At 40.4% G+C, this 26,629-nt stretch overlaps 1 protein-coding gene across 1 annotated transcript in view; it reads right to left on the reverse strand.

Annotated features, from left to right (window-relative positions):
• LOC121649043 (whirlin-like) overlaps window positions 1–25,910 on the reverse strand; it is a 101,739-nt gene extending 75,829 nt beyond the window's left edge. The window contains exon 1 of the mRNA XM_041999573.1: window positions 24,827–25,910. Coding sequence (XP_041855507.1) covers window positions 24,827–25,516 — 690 coding nt within the window. The 5' untranslated portion in view covers window positions 25,517–25,910. The remainder of the gene's footprint in view (window positions 1–24,826) is intronic.
• Window positions 25,911–26,629: the final 719 nt, after the last annotated feature.

A 26,629-nucleotide genomic window follows, 5' to 3' on the forward strand; every position in this document is an offset into this window, starting at 1 on the left:
ACCCATCCAGATAAATAAGGAGCCAGTCTGCTGCCAGCATGTAGCATCAGTGTGGAAAGTAGCTTCGGTCCTTCATTCCAGCAGAGCAGGACCAGACTAAAACACTAAACAAACACTAAATAAACTGCTGCCAATCTCAGATGTATCTACACATATTTCTTTTATAAATTAAAACAAAAAGTATTGTCATTTAGCAGACGCTTTTCTCCCACCGCTGTGGGATTTGACCTTCGATCTGACCTCCTTTCTGACACTGGTAATGCCGACGCCGTGCCCACCAAATAAAACCTTTTTACATTTTTCAACATGGTCCATCAGGATCTCAGTCTCACATTCCAAAAATACCGCTTCTTCCCTTTTGCCCTTCGGAAATGATATGATGAATATTTATTATAGGTGTTCACCTGACCTTTTATAGCCACCATGTGTGCGTGGCACGGCGCTCCCTCACGTTACTTTAGAGTTTATTCTGATTTATGAAGGGAAACAGGCGTGGGATGTGCGTGCGCCTGCTTTTATAAATCTGAAAGTTTTTGTGCACTGCATTTCCCTTTTTCACTACCTACAGCACCTGTAGTTTGCTACACAGATTGATAAATGAGGCCCCTGGAGTCTTTCTGCCGAGGACTGCGCTGTTGTCACTGGGAGGGTAAGTTCAGCTTTGTCCTGATCAGGTTTGCATGAGCAGCGAGCAGTGTAGTGTAAGTTATCGTCGTGTGAGCTAACTTGTATGTTGATTAATCACTGTATGTTTTCAAATAATCTAACACATTTTTAATTCATTTCTACAGGTAATTTCTATGATAAAAGACAAGTTTCAAAATCAAATTTGTATTACAGGTGAATCATTCCCAAAGACGAATGATCCTCAGTCGAAGCCAGACGTTTAAAAATCTGAGTTTTTACATGAGTGTGATATATCCTGATCTGCAGCTGCACGCTGTGTGTGAACAGTTTATATATATGTTCACACTCTGATGGCAGCTTTATGTAATTTTTTTTTCACTTTTGTGCTGGTGCTGTGTGTGTGTAGATGTGCAGAAAGAATAAAGTGAGTTAAATTGACTGTCACCTCAGCTCTCTAATGCCAGCTCCTTTCCTTTACTTCTTCATCTATGACGGAATCTTCTCAGATTCTCCATCACTTTCTTAAACACAAAAAAATAAACATTTTGACAAACATACATGAAATACTGAGTACTTTCTACTCCATTTAAGTGCATGAAGTTTGGAAACATCTTTACATGGGCATATTTCACTATAACTACAGGTACTAAGGTCAAGCACTAATGCAGCCCCATCCCATCAGAGATGCAGCTTTTCACCTGTCCACCGATAACAAGCTGGATGCTCCCTCTCCTCTTTAGTCTGCAGGACACGCCGTCCATGCTTTCCACAAACCAGATCACATTTTCATCCATGTGACCACAGAACAGTTTTCCACAGACCATTTAAATAAGCTTTGGTCCAGAGAAGATGCCGGTGTTTCTGGATCCTGTTCACATCTGGCTTCTTCTTTGCATGATGGAGCATTTGTGGATTTCAGAGTAAACTTTGTTCACAGACAGTGGTTTCTGGAAGTCTTCCATGTCCATGCAGTGGTTTCCAGTAGAATCATATTTTTAATGCAGCGCTGCCAGAGGACCTCAAGATCACCAGCATCCAGTTTGACCTTCAGCTGTTCTATGCACACACAGATTCCTCATGTAGTTGTAAGAATAATTTTTATCAGAGGTTTTTAAGGAGTTGTAATTTTACCTTGATATGTTTCGACTGAAACATCTGTCTTCTTCAGAAAACGTCATCAGACGTGTGTCGTGACGTGTGTTTATCAGCTGATGGTATCCCGGAGGCGTGACCAGCAGCAATCTGACAGATTTTTGTCTGTGTATCCTGCCCGATGGTCTTTGCAGGAGAGAATCCCATGTGTGGGATGAATGCCTCCTCATTGCAGTTCATGGTGTTCTTGGCTCACCTCCTGATTTTTAATGGCCTCCTTGATCCATCATTTGAATTTTTTTTGTTCTTCAATCCAATGATTTTTGCGTCTATGATATCTTTTTTGTTTGGCAGTGCTCTGATATGGCAAAGCTTTGGCTACAAACATTTTTATAATTCCTCTGTCCTCTAATATTTTGACCCGTTGGTACCAGACGTCCTCAGTTTCCATTTAATGTACCTACACCAGGGGTCTGCAACCTACGGCTCCGGAGCCGAAAAAGGCTCTCTGGACCTTCCACAATGGCCCTTAATATATGGCTAAAAATGCCAAAGAACTTACTAATGTTTTTAAATATATGGAATAATTACATTGAATTTCCACAACATAATGACAAAAAATTACCAGTAATACAGTATATATAAATATATATATGTGTGTGTATATATATATAGATAGATAGATAGATAGATAGATAGATAGATAGATAGATAGATAGATAGATAGATAGATAGATAGATAGATAGATAGATAGATAGATAGATAGATAGATAGATAGATAGATAGATAGATAGATTGTGGCTCTAAACGAGTTTTATTTAGCTGGTTGAGGGAAAAATGGCTCTTTGGACTGAAGGTGCAGACTCCTGACCTACATGTTGGAAAGCTAAGATTCTTCAGATGTGATTATGTCAGACTGCAGCCATTCCAGGCTACAATCATAACTGTAGATTCAGTAAACACACATTTCAGACCGGTAAATGGAATTTATCTTTGAAGCTGTAGTCCAGTAGCAGATGATACTGCAACAAAAACGCTCCTTTTACATCAGCAGGGGTCCAGTAAATAGCTGATCTATAGCAAGCCTTTAATCTATAAAAATCAGTTTTAGGCAAAAATGGGAGGATTTTAGGAGGTTAAATAATTAATTAAAGGGTGAGAATGAATGTATTTGAGATAAAGTTTGTCTTAATTTTTAACTTCACGCTTTCTGTAAAAGTATATTTTCAATATTCTGATCTAACAAAATCCAATAATTTCTTTTTATTTCTATGCTGCATAATCTTTTAATTCTTTGTTTATTCAATTATCAGGAACAATGCAAATAAACGTAGAAGACATAAACTACAACTGATGTTTGCATAATGAATATATTGCAATAAGCTAATTCACAACTCCCGTCCCTGGTTGGGCTTTTGAGAGGAGAAGAAAGTAAAAAAAAAAAACATAATTCCTACTTACCTAATGCAATCTAACAGCTCACACAAACAACATGACCGTGGTGTGTTTTTACATTTCATCAATGGCGTTATGGTCCAGATGTTCCATGTTTCCTGGAAAAGGCTGACGATCCAGATGTGGCTCTGCAGTTTCACGTTTACTACTGAGCGAGCCCCTGGCGACTCTGCTGCCGCCTGGTTAAAACTTAGCAAATGATATTTTATTAGTATTTGGCTGTGTAGAGACTGAACTGGCCTTTTTTCCATATTTGTTGAGGCTTGGTTGTATAATGAGCCTACGTATTTTAAGAAGGACTGTGGGACAGTATGAGAAAAGATTCACATGCAGAAAAGACATCTGCTGTTAATAACTGTAGAATAAAAAGCAGACGCTGTTACAGTATTCATGACCATGTTTGCATGTGTATAAATTCACACAGACACAAAGAAGCTTTAGCAGCTGTTCTGATCTGCTGCTCACACACATCAGGAAGCTGATTCCCATCGGCCTCTCCCACACACTCATGCTTGTTATCAAGAATATGTGCTCTGCGAAATGGAGGACCACGTTCAAGAACACTTCACAGCAGAGTTTTTAGCGAGGCGAACAGTCAGCAAGGTTTTTTTCTGACAACAAGCAGGTGGCATCACGTTGGCTTCATCAACCTGAGATCACCTGGTGTTACACTGATGGCTGTCCTCCACCCATGTGGAGGAACAGGACGGAAAGTTAGGTTTTTGACTCATTGAGGGCCTGATTTGTGAGCTGCATCACTTTGCTGTCATTATGTAATACCTTTTTTTTTCCTACACACAAGTAGAGTGAAGATGTCATTGTCTAAAAATAACATGAAGAATACCGCTCTGGCATATCATAACACGCTCACTTCTACTCAGTATAACCAGAAAATGATTTTCATTCAGGTCAGCTCTTTCTGAACTCATTCTGGAGGCTTTTAATTAAATTTCCTAATGGAGGTGTAGCCATCTAAGTAATGGTAATGTTAATTATCCTGGATGTACCACATCAGACAGGACATGAAAACTAACAAACAAATCTAATAATAACAACGATAAAAATATCTTCAAAGTTCTATGTCCCCCCCCCCCATCGCCAAAAAACACAAAAGAATCATTTTTCCCTCCATTTCTGCCCTCACTAACATTTATGTATGACTCAGATCAGTCCATGTTTGCCTGATATTGCCCTCTTTATTTATTTATTTATTTATTTATTTAAAGGACATATTGCACATTATAGAAAATAATAATAAAAAAAAAGCAAATGTGCACAGAATTAGCATAACTCCTAATTTACATCTGTTGTCCATTAGCAGGTCACAGACAAACACAACAGTTAGGTACAGCCACAAAGTTAAGTACAAACTACTCTAAATGTTGTATAATGTGAATATTTCAAATACATGAGGTTGGTAGTGTAGTTGTAAGAATAAAAAGCACAACATTCAGGCTTCAGGCCACATCTCTGAAGCTCTCAGTCAGAGCTGGTGGCACTTAAAGCCCAGTTACGCTCAACGCAGAAGACAGATACGCAGATGGAAGGACAATTTCGTCCATCTTCTGTGTTAGTGTGTAAATTGGTCTGTTTCCGGTGAGCTTAGCTACCCATTACTTGATGCAGAAGACGGAGCAAAACCACCGGAAATCATAAGGGACTCCGTTTGATGGAAAAAAAAAATAGAGAAAATTTCTATTTTCTAAGAATTTCTATGCAAAGAGAAGCAGAAATAAGCATGTCCATTAAAAGAAATTAGAGAAATGTTGGTAAAAAAAACATAATCAGTGGTTCCCAAACCACAGAGCCCAGAGGCATGACGGGAAGTGGGGGGCTAGGCAAAATAAAACATATAGATTTTAAACTGGTGGAAAAAAATGGACAAATTTGTGAAGTACCCATGGACAGACGATGATGGATAAACAACAAATATTTCAAGAACTGAAAAATTAAAAAATAAAAATAAAAAGATGAGATAATATGACAAGCCACATCTGTCTTGACTACAATGGCAAGTAATGAAGTGAGCCCATAGTGTGACATATGCTCTAAATATCAGCATCTAAAAGTGTGAAGCCACATGGAGAAAGCCAGTTGATTCCAACAGAAATCTCTGGTGAACAGCAGAGTTGTTTTACTGACGCAGCACCTGTCTGAGAATTGACTACTTCCCTCCACCACTGATATGGTTTAAACTGAAGTTTAAGCCAATAAACTAAAGATACCAGACTATTTTTCTGTGTGTGGAAGTACTTCTGCTACTGGTGCATTCACACTAGTCCTTCTCATTTACTCAGAAAGTCTGGTCTGTTCAGGTACGTGTGAATGTACAAACACTGGTCTGCCAACACATTCACACTGGTATTGTTTGGTCCACTTTAAACAGGTCCTGGTCCACTTCCACAGATAGCATGATTCATTTGGAGCATTCACACTCTGGTGCTGCCCAAAGAAGTGAACTCTGGTCTGATTAAAAACTGGGATCTCCTGGTTCGGTTCTCTTCCAGTGTGAAAGCAAACACAGAGCTAGAAATCAGAGCTAGGCTAACTGCATACCTGCATAAACTGGCGGTTGTTAGCATTTTCCTTGCCAACGCCCACTCCCTACCAAACCAAATGGACAAGAGAAAGCTACTGTAAGAGGCCATATTGTACTTGCACGACTGTTTTGATGACACCACGGAGCTCTTTGAAGATCCAGACATTGATCCAAACTAGAGATGTGACGTTCATGAACGAATCGATTCTTTTGAAAGGCTCTTTTAAATGAACGATGGGAACCGATTCACAGCTGTGAGCCGTTCATTTGTGAGCCATCCTTTTTATAAACAAATTTTTGACACTGCCTTTATCAAATCAAATCAAACTTTATTTATAAAGCGCTTTTCATGTCATAGGAAACACAAAGTTCTTTACATTATTAAAAACATAAGAATAAAATCACTCAATGAAATCGTTCACACAGTCACACGCACACACATATACACACACACGCAAAGCCCAATCACCCCCCCATTCCCCCCACCCCCCTTCCAGCTAAAAATTACTTAATGAATAGATAAATGAATAAATAAGTAAATAAGAAGTAGTATAGTCGAGTAAAATGAAAATAAAATAAATAACATTTGTGACATCATAGAAGTCTGATGTCCAACATGCTCCGTTCATGTGAAGCATCTATGGGGAGAGAGTTTTGTTTGGAAACAAATACTGTGAGTTCTATCCAAAACATTTACTAGAATTTACACTGACTGCTCAGGTTTATCCTTTATATCTATATTTTTCCATACAAATTTTTAATCTTGTATAGTAGATTTCATATAGGTACATATTTTGATTGATTGTCATTCTTACATATTGTGAAATTTTTTAAGATATTGTGAGAACGAGCCAGTCTTTTGAATGGCTCTTTGAAAGGAACGGCTCCTCAAGATCCGGCTCCCTTCAAAGAGCCATAAATCCCATCTCTACTCCAAACATCCTCTGTGCTGTCATACATCAGCTTCTACGCGGACAATGTCACAACAAAGAAACAGGTCAAAATATTCCCCAACCAGAAACCCTGGTGCAAGGCCACTGTCAGAGCACTGTTCCAGGCCAGGAATTCAGCACTGAAGTCAGGAGACAGGGAGGCCTACAGGAAGCCTAGGGTGGACCTTAACAAAGGCACCAAGGCTGTTAAAATAAAGTACAAAGAGCAGATTTAGGTCTACTTCAAGGAAACCCACCCCCACTCCATGTAGCAACGTATCTAGAACATGACAGACTAACAATAACTTTTTCTCACGGTTTGAAGAGGACAGCAAAGCTTTTACATACTCCGCGAGAAACGACAACTTCTTTCTTGTTCTTGAGGCCAAGAGAACAAAATGAATGGGAACAGTTCTCGACACATCAGCCAAACAGAGCTTTCTTCTCTTTCTTCTCTGAGAAGTATTGTGTGATTGGTCGGTCATTTGGCGTGGGTGTGGTTAATGTGGAAAAGAATGAAGCAGAAAAATGGGATTTCTGCATTTCCCCCGATGCGAGGCTGAACAGACAGTTTTAATGAAGAGATGATTGAGGTGGTGAGAAAGTACGTAAATGTATACAGCAAATGTGGGATTTAAAGACAAGGACAGCGCCACATGCACAACCTAGCCCTGCCGTGTACAAAGTTTCTTAAAATATTAAATAACCCCTGCAGTATTCCCTGCCCCATCACAGACAAAGTTTCTCGTGGAGTATGAAATGATGGGACAAATACAAACTTTTTTCTTGTTCTTGCGACATCAAGAACAAGAAAAAAGCCATCTGGAAAACTGCAACACACAGATCAGGATGTTGTTTGTTGACTTCAGCTCGAGATTTAACTCCATCATCGTTAATTTCAACAACCCTCAGCCAACTGACCAGCAAACTGCAGACACTGAAACTTGGAACCGCCCTTGTCTGTGCATCAAAGACTTTCTAACAAATAGACCCCAGCATGCTAGAATGGGCACTTCCACATCCTCCACTATTATTCTCAGCATTGGTGTTCCCCAAGGCTGCATCCTGAGCCCAATCCTCTTCAAGCTGTACACCCACAACTGCGTCGCCACCAACAGCTCCAACACCCTCACCAATTTGCTAACGACAAGACCGTTGTGTGACTGATCAGTAACAATGATGAGGCACCGTACAGCGAGGAGGTCCAGATAATGGCGGGCTGGTGCAAGGATAAACATCTTAACCTTAATACCAGGAAGACCAAAGAAATCACCACTGATATCAGGAAGGTGAAGACCACACAGCACTCAAGCCTGAACATCAACGGGAATGAGGTGGCGGGTGTCACAGACTAAAAGTGCTGACAGAAATCTGATGAACCCAAGACCGCTAGGATCTGATGCAACTCCATGTTTTACTGTGATGGAAACAGATGTTGTCCTGCATTAACCAATAGTTAATGGAATCTCTTATTTAAAAGGTACGGTTTTGGACCAGCTGAATGTAATAAACCCCAGTTGTACCGGGTCTAGTGGACTGTTGGGTGTGAATGCAGCCTCAGAAGATGAACTACAGAAGGACAAGAGCTGCTCTATGCAAGCTGTGTCAAACTACACTGAAATATTCTGGGACCACGATAAATAGAGGTACTGTCGGGCACAAACCTCCTATGTCCAAAATCTTTTCCTTCATAAATCAGAACTATTGGTCACGCTTTATGTCCTTTTGTATGTATGTACTTTTACAAATATTTAACCAAAGATATATGATGTAAAACATAGTACCAAGTTTGATGACATTATGTCCAATTATTACAAAAACCATACAGTTTTATTCATTTCTTGAAAAATAACAGTTTTGGACATAGGAGGTTTGCGCCCGACAGCAGCGATGTGAGAAATCATGTGGAAAGTAGTCATAGTTAAGTTGTCACACAGGGAAAAAATGCACAATAATTTTTTTATAATCACATCGCAACTATCAGGTGCTGTAAGGTGCCTAAAAATTTACAACCCTTCCTGATTGGTTGGTTTTTCTTTTCCATTCAATTCAGCATTTCTGTTTTGTGAAACAGAACCAAGGACTGGTTCATATTAACAGACCTGCTTTCTCTCTTAAAACCCTCGACCTCACAGCAGAACCTCCACCTCGAGCTTGCATTGATGCACCAGCACAGACACACTGTTTGGGAATCATTATAAATAGAAATATGCGACACACATGTCTTCCTGTCTAGAATCTTTCTGCTTTTCTCATCAGGAAGGAAACATCACCTGAAGGCTGGAAAATCTTTGGCTTCTTTGGATCCATTCCGCACAAACTCAGTGGACCGACTCGGCAACCGATCCGACTTAAACTTCACTTTTACCATCATCTTTCTGCAACACCAGGTGGAGCTGCTTTAGTTTCAGTTTCTTTTAAATAGTAAGATGAATGAACACAAATAATAAGACAATGAATTTTAATAATGAGCTCCTTTATGAGCCAAAACTCCACTTCATCTGTTGCTCTACACACTTTCTTCAATTATCTTCATGCAGAGAGATTTTCTATCATAATTACTGTAATTACAATGACTCTATAATAATTAATTAAATGGCATAATTCTCCTGATCTCCCTCCTGACAGTGTGTAACAGAACATATCCACATCTCAGAGACGGCTACCTGGAAACACCAGGCTACTTGTCAAACTGCAGGATTCATTTAATGAGGCAGGAATCCCAGAAAGGTCCATGTGAATGTGTATTTATTGAGAAGCCAGTTGCTACAGCAGGATAAGTCTCGCAATAGCTTCATTTTACCTGCTGCCAGAGCAGCGACACGCTTCACCACCTTTAATACAAAATCATGACAGCAGGGGTGGAAAGATGCAGTCAGGAAAGATTCCCTGGAGAGTGCACAGAGATAATCATGACTGAATGATGCAAACCATAAACACTGAGAGGTTACCATGTGCTTCAGACTGTCATGGTGGTTAATGTGTTTCAGTCCAGAATTGCATGGCGTTTTCATGTTTAGATTTGTAACCACGCTGGGTACAAAGTGTGTTTCCACCGCATGTTCTTTCAGCTGTCCTGTCACTCTGCAAAGTCGTCAGTTTGTTTACTGATTATTAAACATTATTGTTCTGATTTCATTTCAGTTTGAGTTGCAACTGAGTTTTCAGATCACACTGAAAACATCAGAGACTTGACAGACGGCTAATATTTGATCTGTAGTGTTGATTATTCTAGATTATTCTTATTAGACTAATAAGAATGTTATCATTCTGAGCTACTGATGGGGATTAATCATACTTTAACCCTAAAAGTTTCAAGTCATCTTTTGCTTGCTCTTCTTTCATGTAAAACTGTATGTAGTTCAACCCTTTTAATCCCAGACATTTTCAGGACAGTCTCGGCTGTCAGATTATGAGGCTAAAATGATGTAAAATGAATGTATCTATAGATATAGCAGCATAAAGGCCAACCAGAAGAAGAAAACTGAATTTATTATAGAAACAGAAACTTTGTAGAAATAACACACAGACCAACACCAAGCCTTTTCTCACCAGCAGATCATTCTCTTAAGTCTTGACTTTCAGGAGAAAAATATTAGAACTAAAACAAACAAATAATTATTTACATATTTACACTTTTTCCTCATCTTTGTTATCTATGCTACTATTTACCTTCTATCCTCACAAAACCAATTCCATCTCAGCTGCTTTTTTGCACTTTTAAAAACATCTTCTTGGCTTTATTCCAGCCATATAGGAGCATTATTTTTCTTCTTTTCAGACACATATTGTTACCCTCATAGCATAATTGCCTAAGTCATATTTTAAGGTGTTCAGAAATGATGATGATGAATCAGCAGTGTTGTGAGTGTAGAATTAGGTAGATGTCAAAATCTGGCCAAAATACAACTTAGGTAATTATGCTATGAGGCTAATGATATAACATTCTGCTCACTTGTTGATCTTTGGCTTTTCCTGATTATTAGACATCACTGTCTAAGCTCTCTGATTGGTGGGAATTTTGACAGGAAGTCACATCATCATCATTTCCTGGTCTTAACAGAGATCTCTTAGCAACATAGTAGTGATAGTGATCTTTTTCTATGATGAAAATGTGATAAATAATGCTGTTATCATGGATGATTGTGGATTTACTACATAGCGTCTCAGAATAAACACTACATTTTGTGGCTGGATTGTAAACCTCCTGGATGGGATATAAATGCCTAGAAAACTTCCATAGATCACCTAAAGGGTAACTATCCATTACAATTTACCCCACAGAGTTGCACACTACCATTCCTGAGGAACCTTTGATGATCTTAGTCATAAGTGCTCGGGAGTGTCAGGGATCTAGTAGTTTAAAGGGGGAAATGACTTCCTCTGATCCAGAGGTTGCTGATTCCAGCTGTAGCTTTATTCACAAAGATTCAGCATTTTAGATTAATTGAAACCATTTACTTTGGCTGACATTAATAATTGATATTAATACAATTTTATTTACTGGAAACCTCTTCATGATGATTAGGTAGTTTTAACAATTTCATTTCAATATTATCTGTTATTGGTTTGGTACACCTGACGTCCCTTCCTCCACATCAGGTCAGTGTAACAGGAAGTGGTGGTCAACCAGGAATTGGTGGTCAACCAGCTGGTTGTAGACCAGAGTGTGGTGATGTTTGTACTGGTTCTGGTTGTTCAAATGTATCAGATCCTGAAACTGATGGAGGTTCCTTCAGGTTTCTTGTGAAGTCATAAAAAGGGACATCCATCCAAAGATTTACTGAAAAGAAAAGTGTGAATCTTTGGTTGGGACCAGAAGGAGCTGAGACAGATCATGTCAGAGTGTCAGAGATCACTTGGTTAAAGATTTAGAAGTCACTTTACTTCAGGTGGTTCGTGTCCTTCTCTGTTAGCTCATTTCAGCCTGAGATAATGTTTGATCTTCATCCACCAGGATGTTCTAGCAATCTTTCTGATGAAGACCACATAGATTCCTACAGAGAATCTAGACCATGATAGGGTGAAACAGCTGGTCGTTATGGCAACAACACTATTAAAAACACCAAGAGTCATGCTTCCAGGAGCAGAAATGATGCAGGATTTGTCATGAAGACTCTTAATCCAGCTGTTTTCACCATCCACACACCAGCAAGTTCTAAACTTCCAAGATTTTCCATGTTTCCATCTGCTTGGCTGTGTAGAAGCTGGTCTGAAGCAGCAGATAGTTCCAGATATCAGGAACTGAAATCTTTCCTGGATAACGTAGAAGGAGCGATGAAATCTTTTTAAAGAATCTAGAGATTAACTCATATCTAAACTGTGGAAACACTCAGGCAACGTCTCACTTTTTCAAGTTGACATTCAGGGTCCAGTAATTTTATTGCCCCCAAAAAAACTTGGTCTATAGACAGGTTCTCAACACAATACAACATCAAACAATAAATCCACTGACATGCCCCAAACATAACCTTTTGATAAAATCACCAAGAGAAACCACCAAGGAACTAAAAAACACTAAAATGAAATTTAAAGACTTCCATTAATGGCCACCACATAGTAAATCACACTCAACTCTGCTCTGGCAAAATCCTGGATAAATCCTAACCCAGAAGCAAGCAAAGCTAACTGACTTCGGCGTGCAGAGCATGGAGCATGATGCTAACAGAGAAGCAAATGTTAGCAGTGAAGCTAATGAAAACATGCAGATACTGAGTCAAAGCAACAGAGAGCTAACCAAGGTTAGAGATGAAATACTGAAGGCGATAAATGGATTAAGAACTGAGTTTTCAGGCAGACTGGTGAATATTCTGTTTGCTGCTGAGGAAACAAAGAAACAATTGGCCGACTGTTCTAAGCAAATAACTCAAGCAGATGTACGAGTGTCAACAGTAGAGGACAACCGCACAGAGCTACAAGGGACGGTTCAGACACTGAAAGCAAGAAATAAAGTTCTAGAGTATAAAGATGTCGATATGGAGATGAGGTCATGGCTGAATAACCTTAGGTTGGTGGGCCTAAACGAAGGTGCTGAGGGACCAGACCCCTGTTCTTTTCTGGAAAGCTGGATACCGGAGGTACTGGACATGCCCCCAGTGCGGTGTCCCATAGAGATGGAGAGAGCGCATCGGGTTGGGCCGAGGAGAGACAACGAAGCTCAGCTGAGAACTCTGATTATGAAGTTCCTAAACCATAAGCAAAAAACGGCAGTCATGAAAGTGGCTAGGACCAAGAAAGATGTGCTCTATAAAAATCATCAGGTACGATTTTACTACGACCTCGCCACCGAAGTGCACAAGCTGAGGAAACCGTTCAACTCGTTGTGCCAGCAGAGCATGGGATTGAGACACAGAATAATGTCTCCAGCTAAACTGGTGGTAATGTACAAAGAACAGACACGTGCATTTTACCAGCCCAACTGAAGCACAAGCTTTCATAAACAAGATAAGAGAAGACGCAAAATAGGTTCTCACTTTCAGAAGGGTCTTCAGTAAGACTTGTCTTTGTTCAACCTGCAAACAATGTGAAATTAATGGCAGTGCAGATCCCAAGTATGTGTGTGTGGTTTTGACTGCTGTAGAGGCAAGAACCCATGCACTGAGAAATATGTAACAACCTCAAACACATCTGTGCCACCTTAAAGTGATTTTAATTAAGCACCCCCTCTATTATATGTTATATTCTTCATTAGAAACGTTACTTTTGTACAGGTGACAGGTAACCCGGAGCCTTTCCCAGCATTTTTAGCAGGTGAGGGGCAGGGTACACCCTAGACAGGTCACCTGTCCATCGCAGGGCCAACACAGATAGGGACAAACAACTATTCATGCACACACTCAGAATTTAGAGTAACCAATTAACCTAACATGCATGTCTTTGGATGGTGGGAGGAAGCCGGAGAACCTGGAGAGAACCCACACATACATGGGGAGAGTATACAAACTCCACACGGAAATCCGAGGCTCCAATGACCTTCTTGCTGTGAGGCTGCGGTGCTAACCATCACATCACCGTGCAGCCTAAAAAAAAGCCTAAAAAAAAATAAATAAATAAAACTAAATTACTTACACCACTATTAGAGATGCTTCTGGAAGTGTTCCAGACTGGTAGTCTGCCCAAATCTATGACCGGTGCTTTTAAACACTACTTCCAAAAACAGGAAAGCCCAGTAATATGTGTAGAAATATGAGGCCAATAAGTTTATTAAATAGGGACCTAAAGATTTTGTGCAAAATTTTAGCGTGGAGGCTACAAGATACGTTACCCAATGTAATACACAGAGATCAGAATGGCTTTGTCGTCGGCCAGCAAGGATTTCATACTATTAGGAGGGTCCTTAATATTATTCAAAGTTTGAAAGACAATTTAGATAGGGCCCTCCTATCTTTAGATGCTGAAAAGGCCTTTGATAGGGTAGAGTGGCCCTATCTGTTTAATGTTCTGGAAAGATTTGGCTATCAAAATAAGTTTATACGATGGGTTCAGTTACTGTACTGTAATTCCACGGCAAAAATACTAACAAATAGGAACATATCAAACCCAATTTCAAAGGGAGGCAAGCAGTGCGGATGCGTACAGACAATGCAGGGATAATAATTGGGCAGACAGAACATAAGCTTATCTTTTATGCAGACGACGTAATTTTGTTTATGTCACATCTTAACAGAACCATACCCGCTCTGTTAGATTTAATTAACCTATTTAGTAAAATCTCAGGATACACTAAGTCATTCCTCCTGCTACTTAATGAAGGAGAATCTGAAAATTTACTACCCGAAGCTTCCATATTTACAATAATACACCACTTCCTATGTTGGGGCATACAAATTGGGCCAAGATTGGATTTGATGATGAAAGGAAATGGAATCCAAGGGCATAAGTTTGCCTCTCTCAATATACTCACATTCAGATAAACTGTCAAATTTGATCAAACAAACCACCAACCTGTTGGTCAGGATATGATCAAAGTGTGGTTTGAAATGAAAAAAATTATTAAAAAACCAAATGTGTTATCTCACTACAGTCCTGTGTGGAGAAACCAATATTTTGCTCCAGGGAGAGCAGACGCTGTATTTAAAACCTGAGCATCAAAGGGTTTAAGAAGTGTCAAGGATTTGTATCTATATAATTTCAGTGAGATGATATCATTTGAAGAACCTGCATGTAAATATGATATACAGAGAAAATATTTTTTTTAAATAGCTGCAACTCAGAAATGTTGTTAGGGCAAGTCAGAATGAGCTCATAACCAAACCCCTAGAAACCAGTTTGGAAAGAATTATGTGTAAAGACAGCCTAAGTAATGGAACAATATCAGAACTGTACAATTTATTAATGTCTAATTCACCAGAAAACTCTGATGATAAACGGATCATGTAGAGTGAAGAATTTGGAAAAGAGATTTCCCCAGAGGACTGGCGTTCAATATGTGTTAAAAGTCAGACTCAGACAATCAACTCAAGACTTAAGACTGCTGCAATATAATTGGACAATGCGAACATATGTAACAGCAGTCAAATTAAACAAATAAAATAGTAATATTCCAGATTATTGCACGTGTATGACAGAAAAAGGGACAATATTCCATTGCATGTGGCACTGCAGTAAGGTTAAGGCTTTTTGGGAGGAAACTGAGAAAACAAGTGAAAAGATTGTTCTAAAAGATGTTGTTATGGACCCTGTTTTTTTCATCTTGGGTTCCTACCCAGAAGAGCATAAGTACATGCAAAATGACCGAATTATGATTGACATGTGCCTTTTGCTTGCAAAAACGTCTGTTGCACTTCTTTGGAAAAAGACAGCTACACCAAGTGTTACATTCTGGGTTAGATAGATGCTAGCAGCTTTCCCTCAGGACCAAATAACATATATGTGGAAAGGGAGGCATGACTTGTTTGAGAGGGTGTGGGGACTGTTCATTTGGTTTGTAAAAAAAAAAAAAAAAAAAAAATAGAACTTGAGGCCGAGGAAACGAGTAAAGCAAGATATGAACATAGCTGAGTGTGTCTGAGAGCATCTGGTTTGGGTTTCTTTAGCTGTTGCTGGTTTTTTTTCTGTGTGTGTGTGTGTGTGTGTGTGTGTGTGTGTGTGTGTGTGTGTGTGTGTTGTTGTTATTTTCTCCCTCCTTGTTTTGTTCTGTCTAAAGGAAGTTATGAAAATTTCTCACATGTACATGAAAATTCATGTACATGTGTACACGTACTCATTCTGGACTGCACTTGATGTACATGTTTGAAATATGTAAAATGCCAATAAAGACAGTGTTCGAAAATGAAATATAAAAAAAAACATACACAAACTGATCCATCACTATTTATTAATAACCACAACATCATCACTCATTCTGCTGTGGTTGAACAACACTGTTACCAGGAAGTTAATGGGCTCAGATGTGTGTTGAATCCATCCTGTGATGGACTGTCGGCATGTCCACCTTTTTTAGAGGAGAGCAGGAATACATTTGTTGGTTTCTTCCAACATGACCTCGGTCTTTCTGGGATCTCAGTTTTACTTTCTGTGTTTTTTCTTGAATGAATCTGTAACAGCGGCTGATTTATTCTCCTGATAGTTGATCAGAAAACTTCCACAGGAGACACGTCATGGATCAGGACTGCTTCTATATTCCAGTTTCACACAGAAACAAACAGAAGCTGATCGATGTCCTCTCTGCAGAGAAAACCTGCTGAATATCTCTTCCATTTTAAACCTGATGTGCAGGATGGATGTTGTTGACAGACACTGTTTAATATTCTGAGTGAGTTTTTGAAAGCACACTCTCACCAGGGAAAGTCGGAGGGCTGGAGGAGAGAATCTGAGGACTACACAACAACGGCGAGACAAGTCAAGGTGACAGCTTTGATGAAGGGAAGCAGAGCGTAGAGCGAGGACGATGCAGAAGTAACAAAGCCTCAGACAGATCTATAGATAGGCTCACCATGGTAAAGTTTACCCATCATTTCAAAACTGCATCCTCAGACTTCTACAAGAACTCGGACTTGATCCTTAAATTGTGGAAATACTGATAATAGGTTTATGGACTGAAAACGTTCTGGTAGCTGAGTGTGCTCCTGAGTGGACTTGAGAAAGAGCTGAAACAGTTTTTAGCAGCACACGTTTTACCTTTAAGGACATTAAATACGTATCAGTATTTCTGCAGACTTGTAAAAGAGACTTTAAACTGCATCTGAATGTGTCTGCACATGTTTCTGTTTTTATCGGCAGAATACACCAGAGGACACTTCAGACTCAAACCACCACCCATTCAACCAGCAACCGGTCTCAGGAGTAAGTCAGACTTCTGGATTCGCTCTGTACATATTTATCACTCAGCATAACAGAAATTATCTTTAAGTTCATGCAGAGAATAAATGTGACGATTAAAGTTGCTGTGCAATCAGCTGTTTTATGTTTAACCCTGATCCTTTTCCTTTACGGTTCTACAGCTTCCACTACTTCAATTGTATATCCAGTCCACAATCATAAACATCAATTCAAAATCAAGTCCAACTTGTGAAAGGTCCTGATGAAGGAAATAAAGGCGGTTTTACTGAGTGGAGTCGCTCTGAATATTCCTAAAGTTCAAATCTCAGATAAGGTGTTGATGTTAATAAAACCTACAAAGATTATTGGATCCATTTTAAGCCGAAATACGTCTCAGAAATTCCTACAGTGGCGTAGATTCAGCTTGTTCAGCTGCGTCTCCGTGATGGACATGAAGTTCTTGGCATCTTCACCTCTGTGATGGCTGCATTTACAGCCACACATGAGTGGTAACCTGCAGTGGACAGTACTACACACAGTACTACACACACACTTTATATATAGTTTTCATATTATATTGTGGTGTTATAATTTATTTTCTTTTGAGCTGTTTCAGTGGCTCCAGTCCCTTGGCATGGGAACCAGCAGGTGGCCACGGGGTGGAGCCAACTAATTGGACCAGATCACACACCAGCATCTCGAGGGGGGGGGGGTGGGTTTCCTGTGTTAGCTTAGTTAGGTTTTTGTGTGTTACCCATCTTTTGTTTGGGCTGATCAGCCACTTTAAGTTTACCCTTGTGTCTCAGTTGTCAGGTCAGTTTGTTTCATTTGTTGGTTTGGTTTGTTTGAGTCATTTTTACCACAAGTTATGTAAGCTGTGGTGGAATTAGATCAATAACATCACACTGTTTAGTGTTTACTACAAGGACAAAGTAGAATCCTGTTCTAGAGGAAACTTCAGTGTTCTGGCTGCAGGTTTCTTCTTGCAGCTGGTAAGTGAAGCCGTTCATAACTCAACTTTACATCCTTGTTAGAATATAGTTCATATTTACATCTCATGCGCTAATCCTCCAGATTTCTGCATAAACACTGAACAGAAGCTGGAATTTAAAAGATTAAATCACAAAATTCAGCAGAAAAAAATCACTAGACATATTTTCTAGACCATCCAGGCGTAGACTGTGTGTGGTGGACGTGTTGTCGCCTCCTTATGTTTGTCTTGTCTTTGGTTGTTCCAGGTGTTCAGACCATGAAAATAATGGCAATTTCATCTGGTTTCTTGTGAGCTAAGTCAAATGAGTCATGATGCCAGAGTCTCCAGTGATCACTGCGTTAAAGTTAGTTAGTACATCTGTGAGCATTAAAAGTTGGTGCTGCTGGATCCAGCAGACGGTCCATGGCATACCGACCACATCAGTCACAGCAGCTACATGCACAGCTGGGTTGAGAAAAATAAGCCTCTGACAGCAGCTTCATGGGCATGTCGGAGTTATCCAGTCTCCAACTGCATCATTTGGGTGTGTCGGTTGGTTCAATTTCTGGACATACTGGTCAGTTTTATGTGTTTACATGCATTTAAATAATATGTTGTAGCCAAGGATGCTAACAGATTTCTTTTTTGGCAGTCTGTTGTCAGATCCAAGCTTCCCAACCTGGAGGAGGTGATTAGACACAGCATGGATCTACACATTTGATTTTAAGATGTGTTTCCAGACCTTAGCAGCAGAATAAAATGGAAGTGTTGGTAGTTTTTCTGTAACTTTAACATGAACTATAATGATAAAAAGCTTCAAGGTCCCATTTCAGAAGACAAAGCTCCTTCATGCAGAAGGGTTAGTTTACACCGTTTACTAAAACTGGAAATAACGGGTCTGCATGGCTCTGAATGGAAATGGGATCAAATGTTGGAATGGCACACATGTCCCAGAGAAGCTATAATGATGGGTAAACAGTAAACATACATAGGAAATAAACATACATAGGAAAACAAATAGGAAAGGGAGAGTTGACTAACATTAATGTCCCTGAATATGTTTGACTGCAGCTTACAGGAGGAACTTTATGCTTCCTGTTCTGTCTCGTAGCGCCTGCTCACCTTCCCGTCCTTCCTGTTTGCCACACATCTGCCTCATCACTTCACTAATATATAAAATCTGTTTCCTTTGTTCTTTGTAAAATCCCCATGGGTTCCCCCGTTCTGTCCCTGTGGACATTCCCTTTAGCTGTCCACGTGCTTTGTCCTGGATTTATTTTGCATGTGGATGGTGAAATGAGTTGGATTAAGATGGTTCATGACAAATCCTGCATTGTTTGGCTCCTAGAAGTATGACTTTTGGAGTTTTTATAATGTTGCTACAGCAACCAGCTGTTTCATCCTATGATGGTCTAGATTCTCTGTAGGAGTCCGGTCTATGTGGTCGTCATCAGAAAGATTGCTAGGGCGTCCTGGTGGATGAAGATCTAACATTAGCTCAGGTTAAAATGAGTTAGATGGATTGGATGGATCTCCCTTTTTATGACTTCATGAGGATCCCTGAAGGAACCTCCATCAGTTGATCCATTAGAACAACCAAAACCAGTACAAACATCACCACATTCTACTGGTCTACAACCAGCTGGTTGACCACCACTTCCTGTTACACTGACCTGATAAGAACATGAATACCAGCCTGAAATACTTGAATTGCTTTTACTTTCTGACAGAAAAGCCTCCTTTATAAAAATGTTTTGTTGAAGATAAATCCTCCGCTGTGCCTGTGGGAGAATTACGAGCAGTAATAACAGATGAAAATGGCTCCCAGATCTGTCTATATGCAGCAGCTCAACATCTTTCTCTGAGGAGCGGGAAGAATAAACTGCAGCACATCTTCTGTTTATCTTGCTGCTGGAAAGAAAAAGCTTCTTTATTTTCTCTCAGTGAATATGTTGCCCAAGGCCTGAGCCATTCAGCCCAGGTCTTGTTTCTGCTTAGAAACATGTACAGACGGGGCGTATTAGTCGAAGAGAGAAAAGCTTGCAAGGTCGTTAAAAAAGTCCACAGATGCTCCTAACACATGGTAGTCCATTCATGGGTAGGACACAAGGACAATAGAGCCATGCTCCATCAGGGCTATTTTTAAACATAGATAACAACTGACAAACACTTTTATTTAGCTGTTTCAGACCTTTACCTTATCACAGTGTGAAGTGTCTTTCCTCCCACATAATTTATCCTCCTTCAAAATAAATATCTGTTATGATGCAGAACAACCAAAATCACACGATGTGGATTTCCTGCTACTTCATGCTGGTCTTATGTTTTCCATCTGAGGCAGCATGGAGGTTAATCGAGCCCACAGTCTTAGCATTAGCCACTAACGGCTAAAGGGGTAATAGGTTGCTAAATAGTTTACAGGTGAATGTAACCCAGTGGTGAATGAGAAAAAATCAGTATTGGCACCATCCCAGAGAGAGAAGCTGATTATGGGCATTTTCACAAAAAAAACATTTATCCTTCTTATTCATGAAGTTTCTGATAAAAAAGACAGGCTCCTCCTCTGGGTCAGGGGGCTGTTTTATAAGGGAGCTCCACAGATGGGATGCCCCCCTCCTAATCAGCTTCTGTGGCAGCACACAGATGCATGTCCCTGGTCTTCCACCACTACGCATTTAAATAAATATAAAAGAAATAAATTAAATAAAGAAAAAGAAAAAAGGGGAATAATAATTTAAAGAATACATAAATGAAAACATTTTATCTAAAGAAAACCACACACACATATATATATATATATATATATATATATATATATATATATATATATATATATATATATATAATTGTGTATGTACAGTACATGTGTATGTGTTCATGTACTTGAGTGTACGTATGTGTGGATGTGTATGTTTGCGTGGAAACAGAACAAATAAAAAGGACGTGTGTAGGTATGTGTAGGTGTGTATATTAAATAATGACAAAACACTTTAACTGCAATCTAGCAGTTTCAAGATATCCATAGACAAGTCCTCTGTCTCTCCCTCCCTTCAGGTTAAGAGCCTGGGTGTCATCCTGGAACACACCCTCTCCTTCACTCCGCATATCAGTAACAGATCAGGTCAACTTACTTTCATCTCAACAGCATCAAGTGTCTTCATCCCTCCCTCACACCCAAGCAGCACCCTCTGCTGGTAAAATATGAAGCCTATGCAGAAGTGCAAAAAATTGCAGTTCACCCCTCATCCACTAGGGGCTGGCTCCAAAACAGAACAAATCCCCACAGACTCCCATGTTAAAAAGACCAACTTCACAGTAGAAATAAACATGTTTAAAGCCTGGTACAAAAATCCATTTTAGGATTAATAGGTCAAGTTTAGCTTAATGACAACTGTAAAGGGGGTAAATTTTTTTCTAACTCATCCTTTTGGATTTTATTTAATCTTGAAATTCTGCATAATTAGGGGTGTGTCCTTTTGATTGACAGGTATCCAATATCTGCGGCAAGAAAGGAACGTGGAGCACAACTGCGGTTTTTAGCTGGTTAGCAGCGCGCCTTAGCTTTAGCCCGCCTACCTCCATTAGCTGGTTAGCTACCGTTAGCTCCGGGTTAGCTCGGTTAGCCCTCAGAGTTTGATGGATGTCAATCATCCACCCCCACCTTCATCGTCCCCCTCTCAGCTCCACCTCTTTGCCCATTTTTGGATTTTCCGGGAATGATGACATGCGTGACGCTGCCAAGATGGCGACAGTGGGAACCACCCAATGAGCTTCAATTCAGCTCTTCACAAACCTACGGTGGACGTCATGGAGGCTCCGTCCATCTTTTATATACAGTTGCTTACACCACACACTGCAGCCGTGCTGGTTCACACCTCTGGACTTGATTATATTGTAATTCCCTTCTGTACTTTGCCCCCTCAAAAACCTTCTATAAACTACGACTAGAACAAAACACAGCAGCTGTATCATTGCAATGACATCATCTAGTTTCCACATCATAACTGTGCTACGGAAACTCCACTGGTTCCATCACGTATCACATTTAGTATAAACAAATCCTTTTAACATACAAAGCTATTCACGAACTCCCCTCTTCAGACATCTCTGACCTTCTCCTTATCCTCATTCCTCATCATCTCAAAGAATGTCCACTTGTAAAAAGGACACCCCGCCCCCAACTCTGTTCCTGAGCTGTTGGTCAAGAAGGAGTCACATCAGTTTCCACATCAGTGGAGCAGTGGTTGAACTGTTGCTTCCTGGGTTAGGTGAAAATGACCCATACTGACCTAGTAAGCATTGAGCTAAACAAACATCCTTCGATGAAATTAAATTTAATGAAAGATACTATTTTAATGTTTTATATTAAAATAATATCTCTACTATCATATGTGAAAAAAATCTGTGTGGATGATAATAAATGTGGCAGTAAGTTAAAGTAAAATATAGATATCTTCCATAAGGGTAAGTAGCTTATAAAGTCAGTTTGCTCATCACAAAAGTATTCAAAATGACCGACTGTAGCCCAGTAGACCCAGTAGACCCAAGCTGCTGCTGCAAAGGTCTGTCAAAGGCTCTTGCTAAAAAAACAGGCCTCTGCATTTGGTTGGCTTTGGACTAGTAAGAGCAGTTTTATTGATCACAGACACTCGCCGTGTTGTGAAATTTAATTTATTATATAGTAATAGATGGTTTAGCTTATTATATTTTCCACTTAGCTGGAAAAGCTGCTGATGCCTTCCACTGGTTGTTTACATGCTACAGCATCATGATGCTGCATCTAAAATTCCTACTGGTGCACTGGAGAGATTCTTTTATATTTTAACTCTTGTCTTGTGTTAGCTTTTTACTACCATCTCTTATGTTAATGAGTCGGTTTTGACCCATGTTTTAAATCAACTGTAAAATACACTGAAAACAATATACTTTAATCCAATTTGTTTCTCATCTCTTGGTTACCTTTTTAGGCTTCCTTATCCATGAAAATATTGGGTTTAATATTTTTTATGTGGGCCTCTAATCCTTTTTATCTCAGCACACATCTCAATTTCAATATTGAAAAAATGTAAAAAGAACCTCAATAGAATCATAATATATATATATATATATATATATAAAATAATACATTTTCATTCAATAATATTAACTATAGTAACATTTATGCAGTTACGGGTCATTGGGTCCCATAGACTATCAGTGGCCTTACTGCAGGGTCTGAACAGTCCAGCTAGAAGAACACCAAAATAATTATCCAGGTATTCCTCATCAATGTCTTTCCACATGCTGCCACAGACTTTTTTTCCTTTGTTACAGCAATGATGACTCTTTTTAGTGACAATGGTATAAATAGCTCAAAACACGTCTCGATGTCACTGACACTCGTCACAGCAAACCTTGTGATTTCAGGGGTCATTTTGGTGACATCTGCAGCAGCTGTCCTGCCATGTACATCATGAGGTATGAGCTCCAAAAGATCTTACCAATTTTGGACTTTAATCTTTCAGAGGGAGCAGCTTCAGCACCAGGGACCTCCTCATCAGACTCAGTCTGCTTCTTCTGGATGATACTCCACATTGTCTTCCTCGGGCTGGCTCATCTGTATCGCTATGCTGCTCTGTGTCCTCTCCCTCATTTTCACCAAAAATATTATCCCGAACTTGGCTCAATGTAAAACTTCTACTCATTTTTTGCATGCTGCAAATTGAAGATGTGCATTCTGCAATTCAAATGGCCACTCAAATTGATGAAATGATCTCACATGTCTGGACATGCCCATCTTTGTTTATTTTGTTTTTGTGCATTTATACCGGAAAACAAGCAAAATGAGAAACCCCTAAAGCTCACATGATTGGGAGAGGAGCTGGCTGTCAGTGCACTTATGATTTCAGTTTTGGCTCTAATTATTGCTTTATAATCTAATTTTTATAACTGTGTCAAAACTGACCCTAACAACAAAAACAGTATAATTTCAACCAGGGCATTTTATAATTTGGGGAAAGCAATTTTTTTTTTTTTTTTTTTTTTTAATTTAGTTGAAAAAGAGGTGCCTGACAACGTCAAAGAGCCTGGATGCAATAAAAAAATTATGTGGTACTTTTAAGAGTTCAAACCTAAAAAAAAACTGGTTGATACTGACCCTAACACAAGAGGAAGGGAAAGATCATTCTTCCATATTTTACTTATATTTCCTATTTCATGCAATCTCCCTCTGGAATTAATAAAGTGGTTTTCATTTAATTCATAAACTGTTGCAAATGAGTGTTGCTGCCACCAAGTTCAAAATGAGCCAATATTTTTCCATTAATGCCTCGGTTTCAACATCTGATATGTTGTTTATATTCTATTGGGAACAAAATGTGTGCTGATGAGATCTGTTTTTACATTTTACACAGTGTTCTAACTTTTTTGGAACTAGGGTTCCAACATTTTTTATTCCTAAAAAATCCATGTTTAACTTAGTGAGTGGACAAAATTCATGCCTGTAAGTGTAAATCTGTTCATTTCAGTATTTGTTGTTTTGCTGTGAGGACGCATGTGTCTGTCATGAAACTAATTTAAACCACTTTCTGCTGTTTTCTTCCTTTAAGAAATAAAGAAGAAATAGAGACCAGCCTTTATCCCATCTGCCTGTATGCATTGTGTTCCTCTTGCCTGCAGCTACAGAGCATTAAGACCAGTGATGTGGAAGAATTTATAGAGAACAAGAAGAAGGGAAGAAGTTGGACTGAAGGGAGCTTTCTGCGGGGCCCCAGAGGCCACAGAGGAGGCAGCGCTGCCACTAACTGGCTCTGCCGTTGTATTTAGGGCAGCTCTACACGCTCCAGTTTGTCTGTGGGACAATTCATCTGCAGAAAGACTTTCTTCACAGAAGTGGCTCTGGCACACAGTGCTGGACGCTTCCTGTCATGAAACAGCACAAAATCACGTGCACATGCATCAGATCCTACCTTCACCGCCTCGATGTGAGACACATGATCAAACATGGTGTCGTTTGCGGTCACTATCTGGTCGCCGACCTTCAGTCCCTCCCTCTCAGCCGATGAGCCCGGCTCCACCAGAGACACGTAGATTCCAACACCGTGCTCGGAACCCCCGCGTATGCTGAAGCCCAGACCCTCGTGGCTCCTGGAGCGCTTCAGGGTAACTTGTCGGACCTCTCCAAAGAGACCCTGACAGAGAAGCGGGACCATGGACGCATCGGTGTCCGGACAGCTGCTCGCGAGAGGCTGTTCGTGGATGGAGCTGACATAGGACTGCAGAGTGGGGTCGCCTTCATCTCCAAAGACCTCCGCGCGGCCGTTGCTGGGCAGCAGGTCCGTCTTCAGGTAGAGCCCCTCGGACGTGTACTGGTCGAAGAGCAGCTGGTCAGAGCGGGGGATGACCAGGCGCAGAAGCGGCAGCAGCTGCCGCTTCCCGGCCGTGTCCAGGATCACCCGCAGGGTCTGCACCAGGTCGAAGACGTTGCGCTTGGCGTGGTAGATATTGAGACAGTGGATGAACTGCTCTCTCTCCAGGTCACTCAGCAGCAGGTTCAGCGCGTTGTGGAGCCTCCGGACGTTAGCGGAGAGCGCGCGGCCGCCCGGGCCGGTCGCGTTCACCGATGTGTTTAGCGAAACGCGCTCCAGGTCCGCGCTCATCCTACAGCATACCGAGGAAACGGAGCTTCTAGTAGTTTGGAGGACGGCTCGGGCATCTGGTGAAGCGCAGCTCACGCACTGGTCCTAGAAGTAGAACCGGACACGGGACATCTTCAACAGGTGATCGCGGATCTCGACGTGTCCTGGAGCTGATCCTGGATCATTCCCAACCACCCAGTAGACGCTCACATTCTTCAGCAGAGAGGATTTGTCCTGCTGTCTCCTCACTCCAAAGTGTCCACCTGGTATGAGAAAGTCCACAGAAAGCTGTCCGTGTCTCCGCGGGTCTCAAAACCACATCTGAAAATATTCCTGATGATTCCGGACGGACAGAAATTCCGGACCCAGTCCTGTTCCACTGCGCAGACCCAACTGGGCGCAACTGTAGGGAGCGCAGAACTGGACGCGCTTTGCCTGCAGGAAATGACGCATATCTCTGCGCGCGCGTGCGTGTGTCTACAGCGGTGCGTGTTGCTTAGAAACTGACAAACACCACTCAGTCTTATTTTAATGATTATTTTTGGCAGCAACTGATGTCACGCAGAGCGGACTGAAGCAGAAGAATATATATATATATACATATATATATATATATAAACAATCAAACTTTTTATTTTCATGTTTTATTTATTTGAATCTGAACCCAACATGATGCCAGATTTACTGGTGTTTATAAATGATTATAACATATAAGAGAACTCAGTGGGACTGCTGGGTTGTCTCCATGAAAACTCTCTGACTGGGGGGATATGTGGGGGCAAAAAAAAAGATAAAAAAAAACAGGAAGGGGAGAGATGAACGTGATGAGGACAGGTGAACGTGATGAGGACAGGTGAACAGGATGAGTACAGGTGAACAGGATGAGGACAGGTGAATAGGATGAGGACAGGTGAACAGGATGAGGACAGGTGAATAGGATGAGGACAGGTGAATAGGAATGGGACAGTTGAACAGGAAGGGGACAGGTGAACAGGATGAGGACAAGTGAACAGGAATGGGACAGGTGAACAGGATGAGGACAGATGAACAGGAAGGGGACAGGTGAACAGGATTAGGACAGATGAACAGGAAGGGGACAGGTGAACATGATGAGGACAGGTAAACAGGAATGGG

This window comes from Melanotaenia boesemani, chromosome 11, assembly GCF_017639745.1.
Source record: "Melanotaenia boesemani isolate fMelBoe1 chromosome 11, fMelBoe1.pri, whole genome shotgun sequence".
NCBI classification, from domain to species: Eukaryota; Metazoa; Chordata; class Actinopteri; order Atheriniformes; family Melanotaeniidae; genus Melanotaenia; species Melanotaenia boesemani.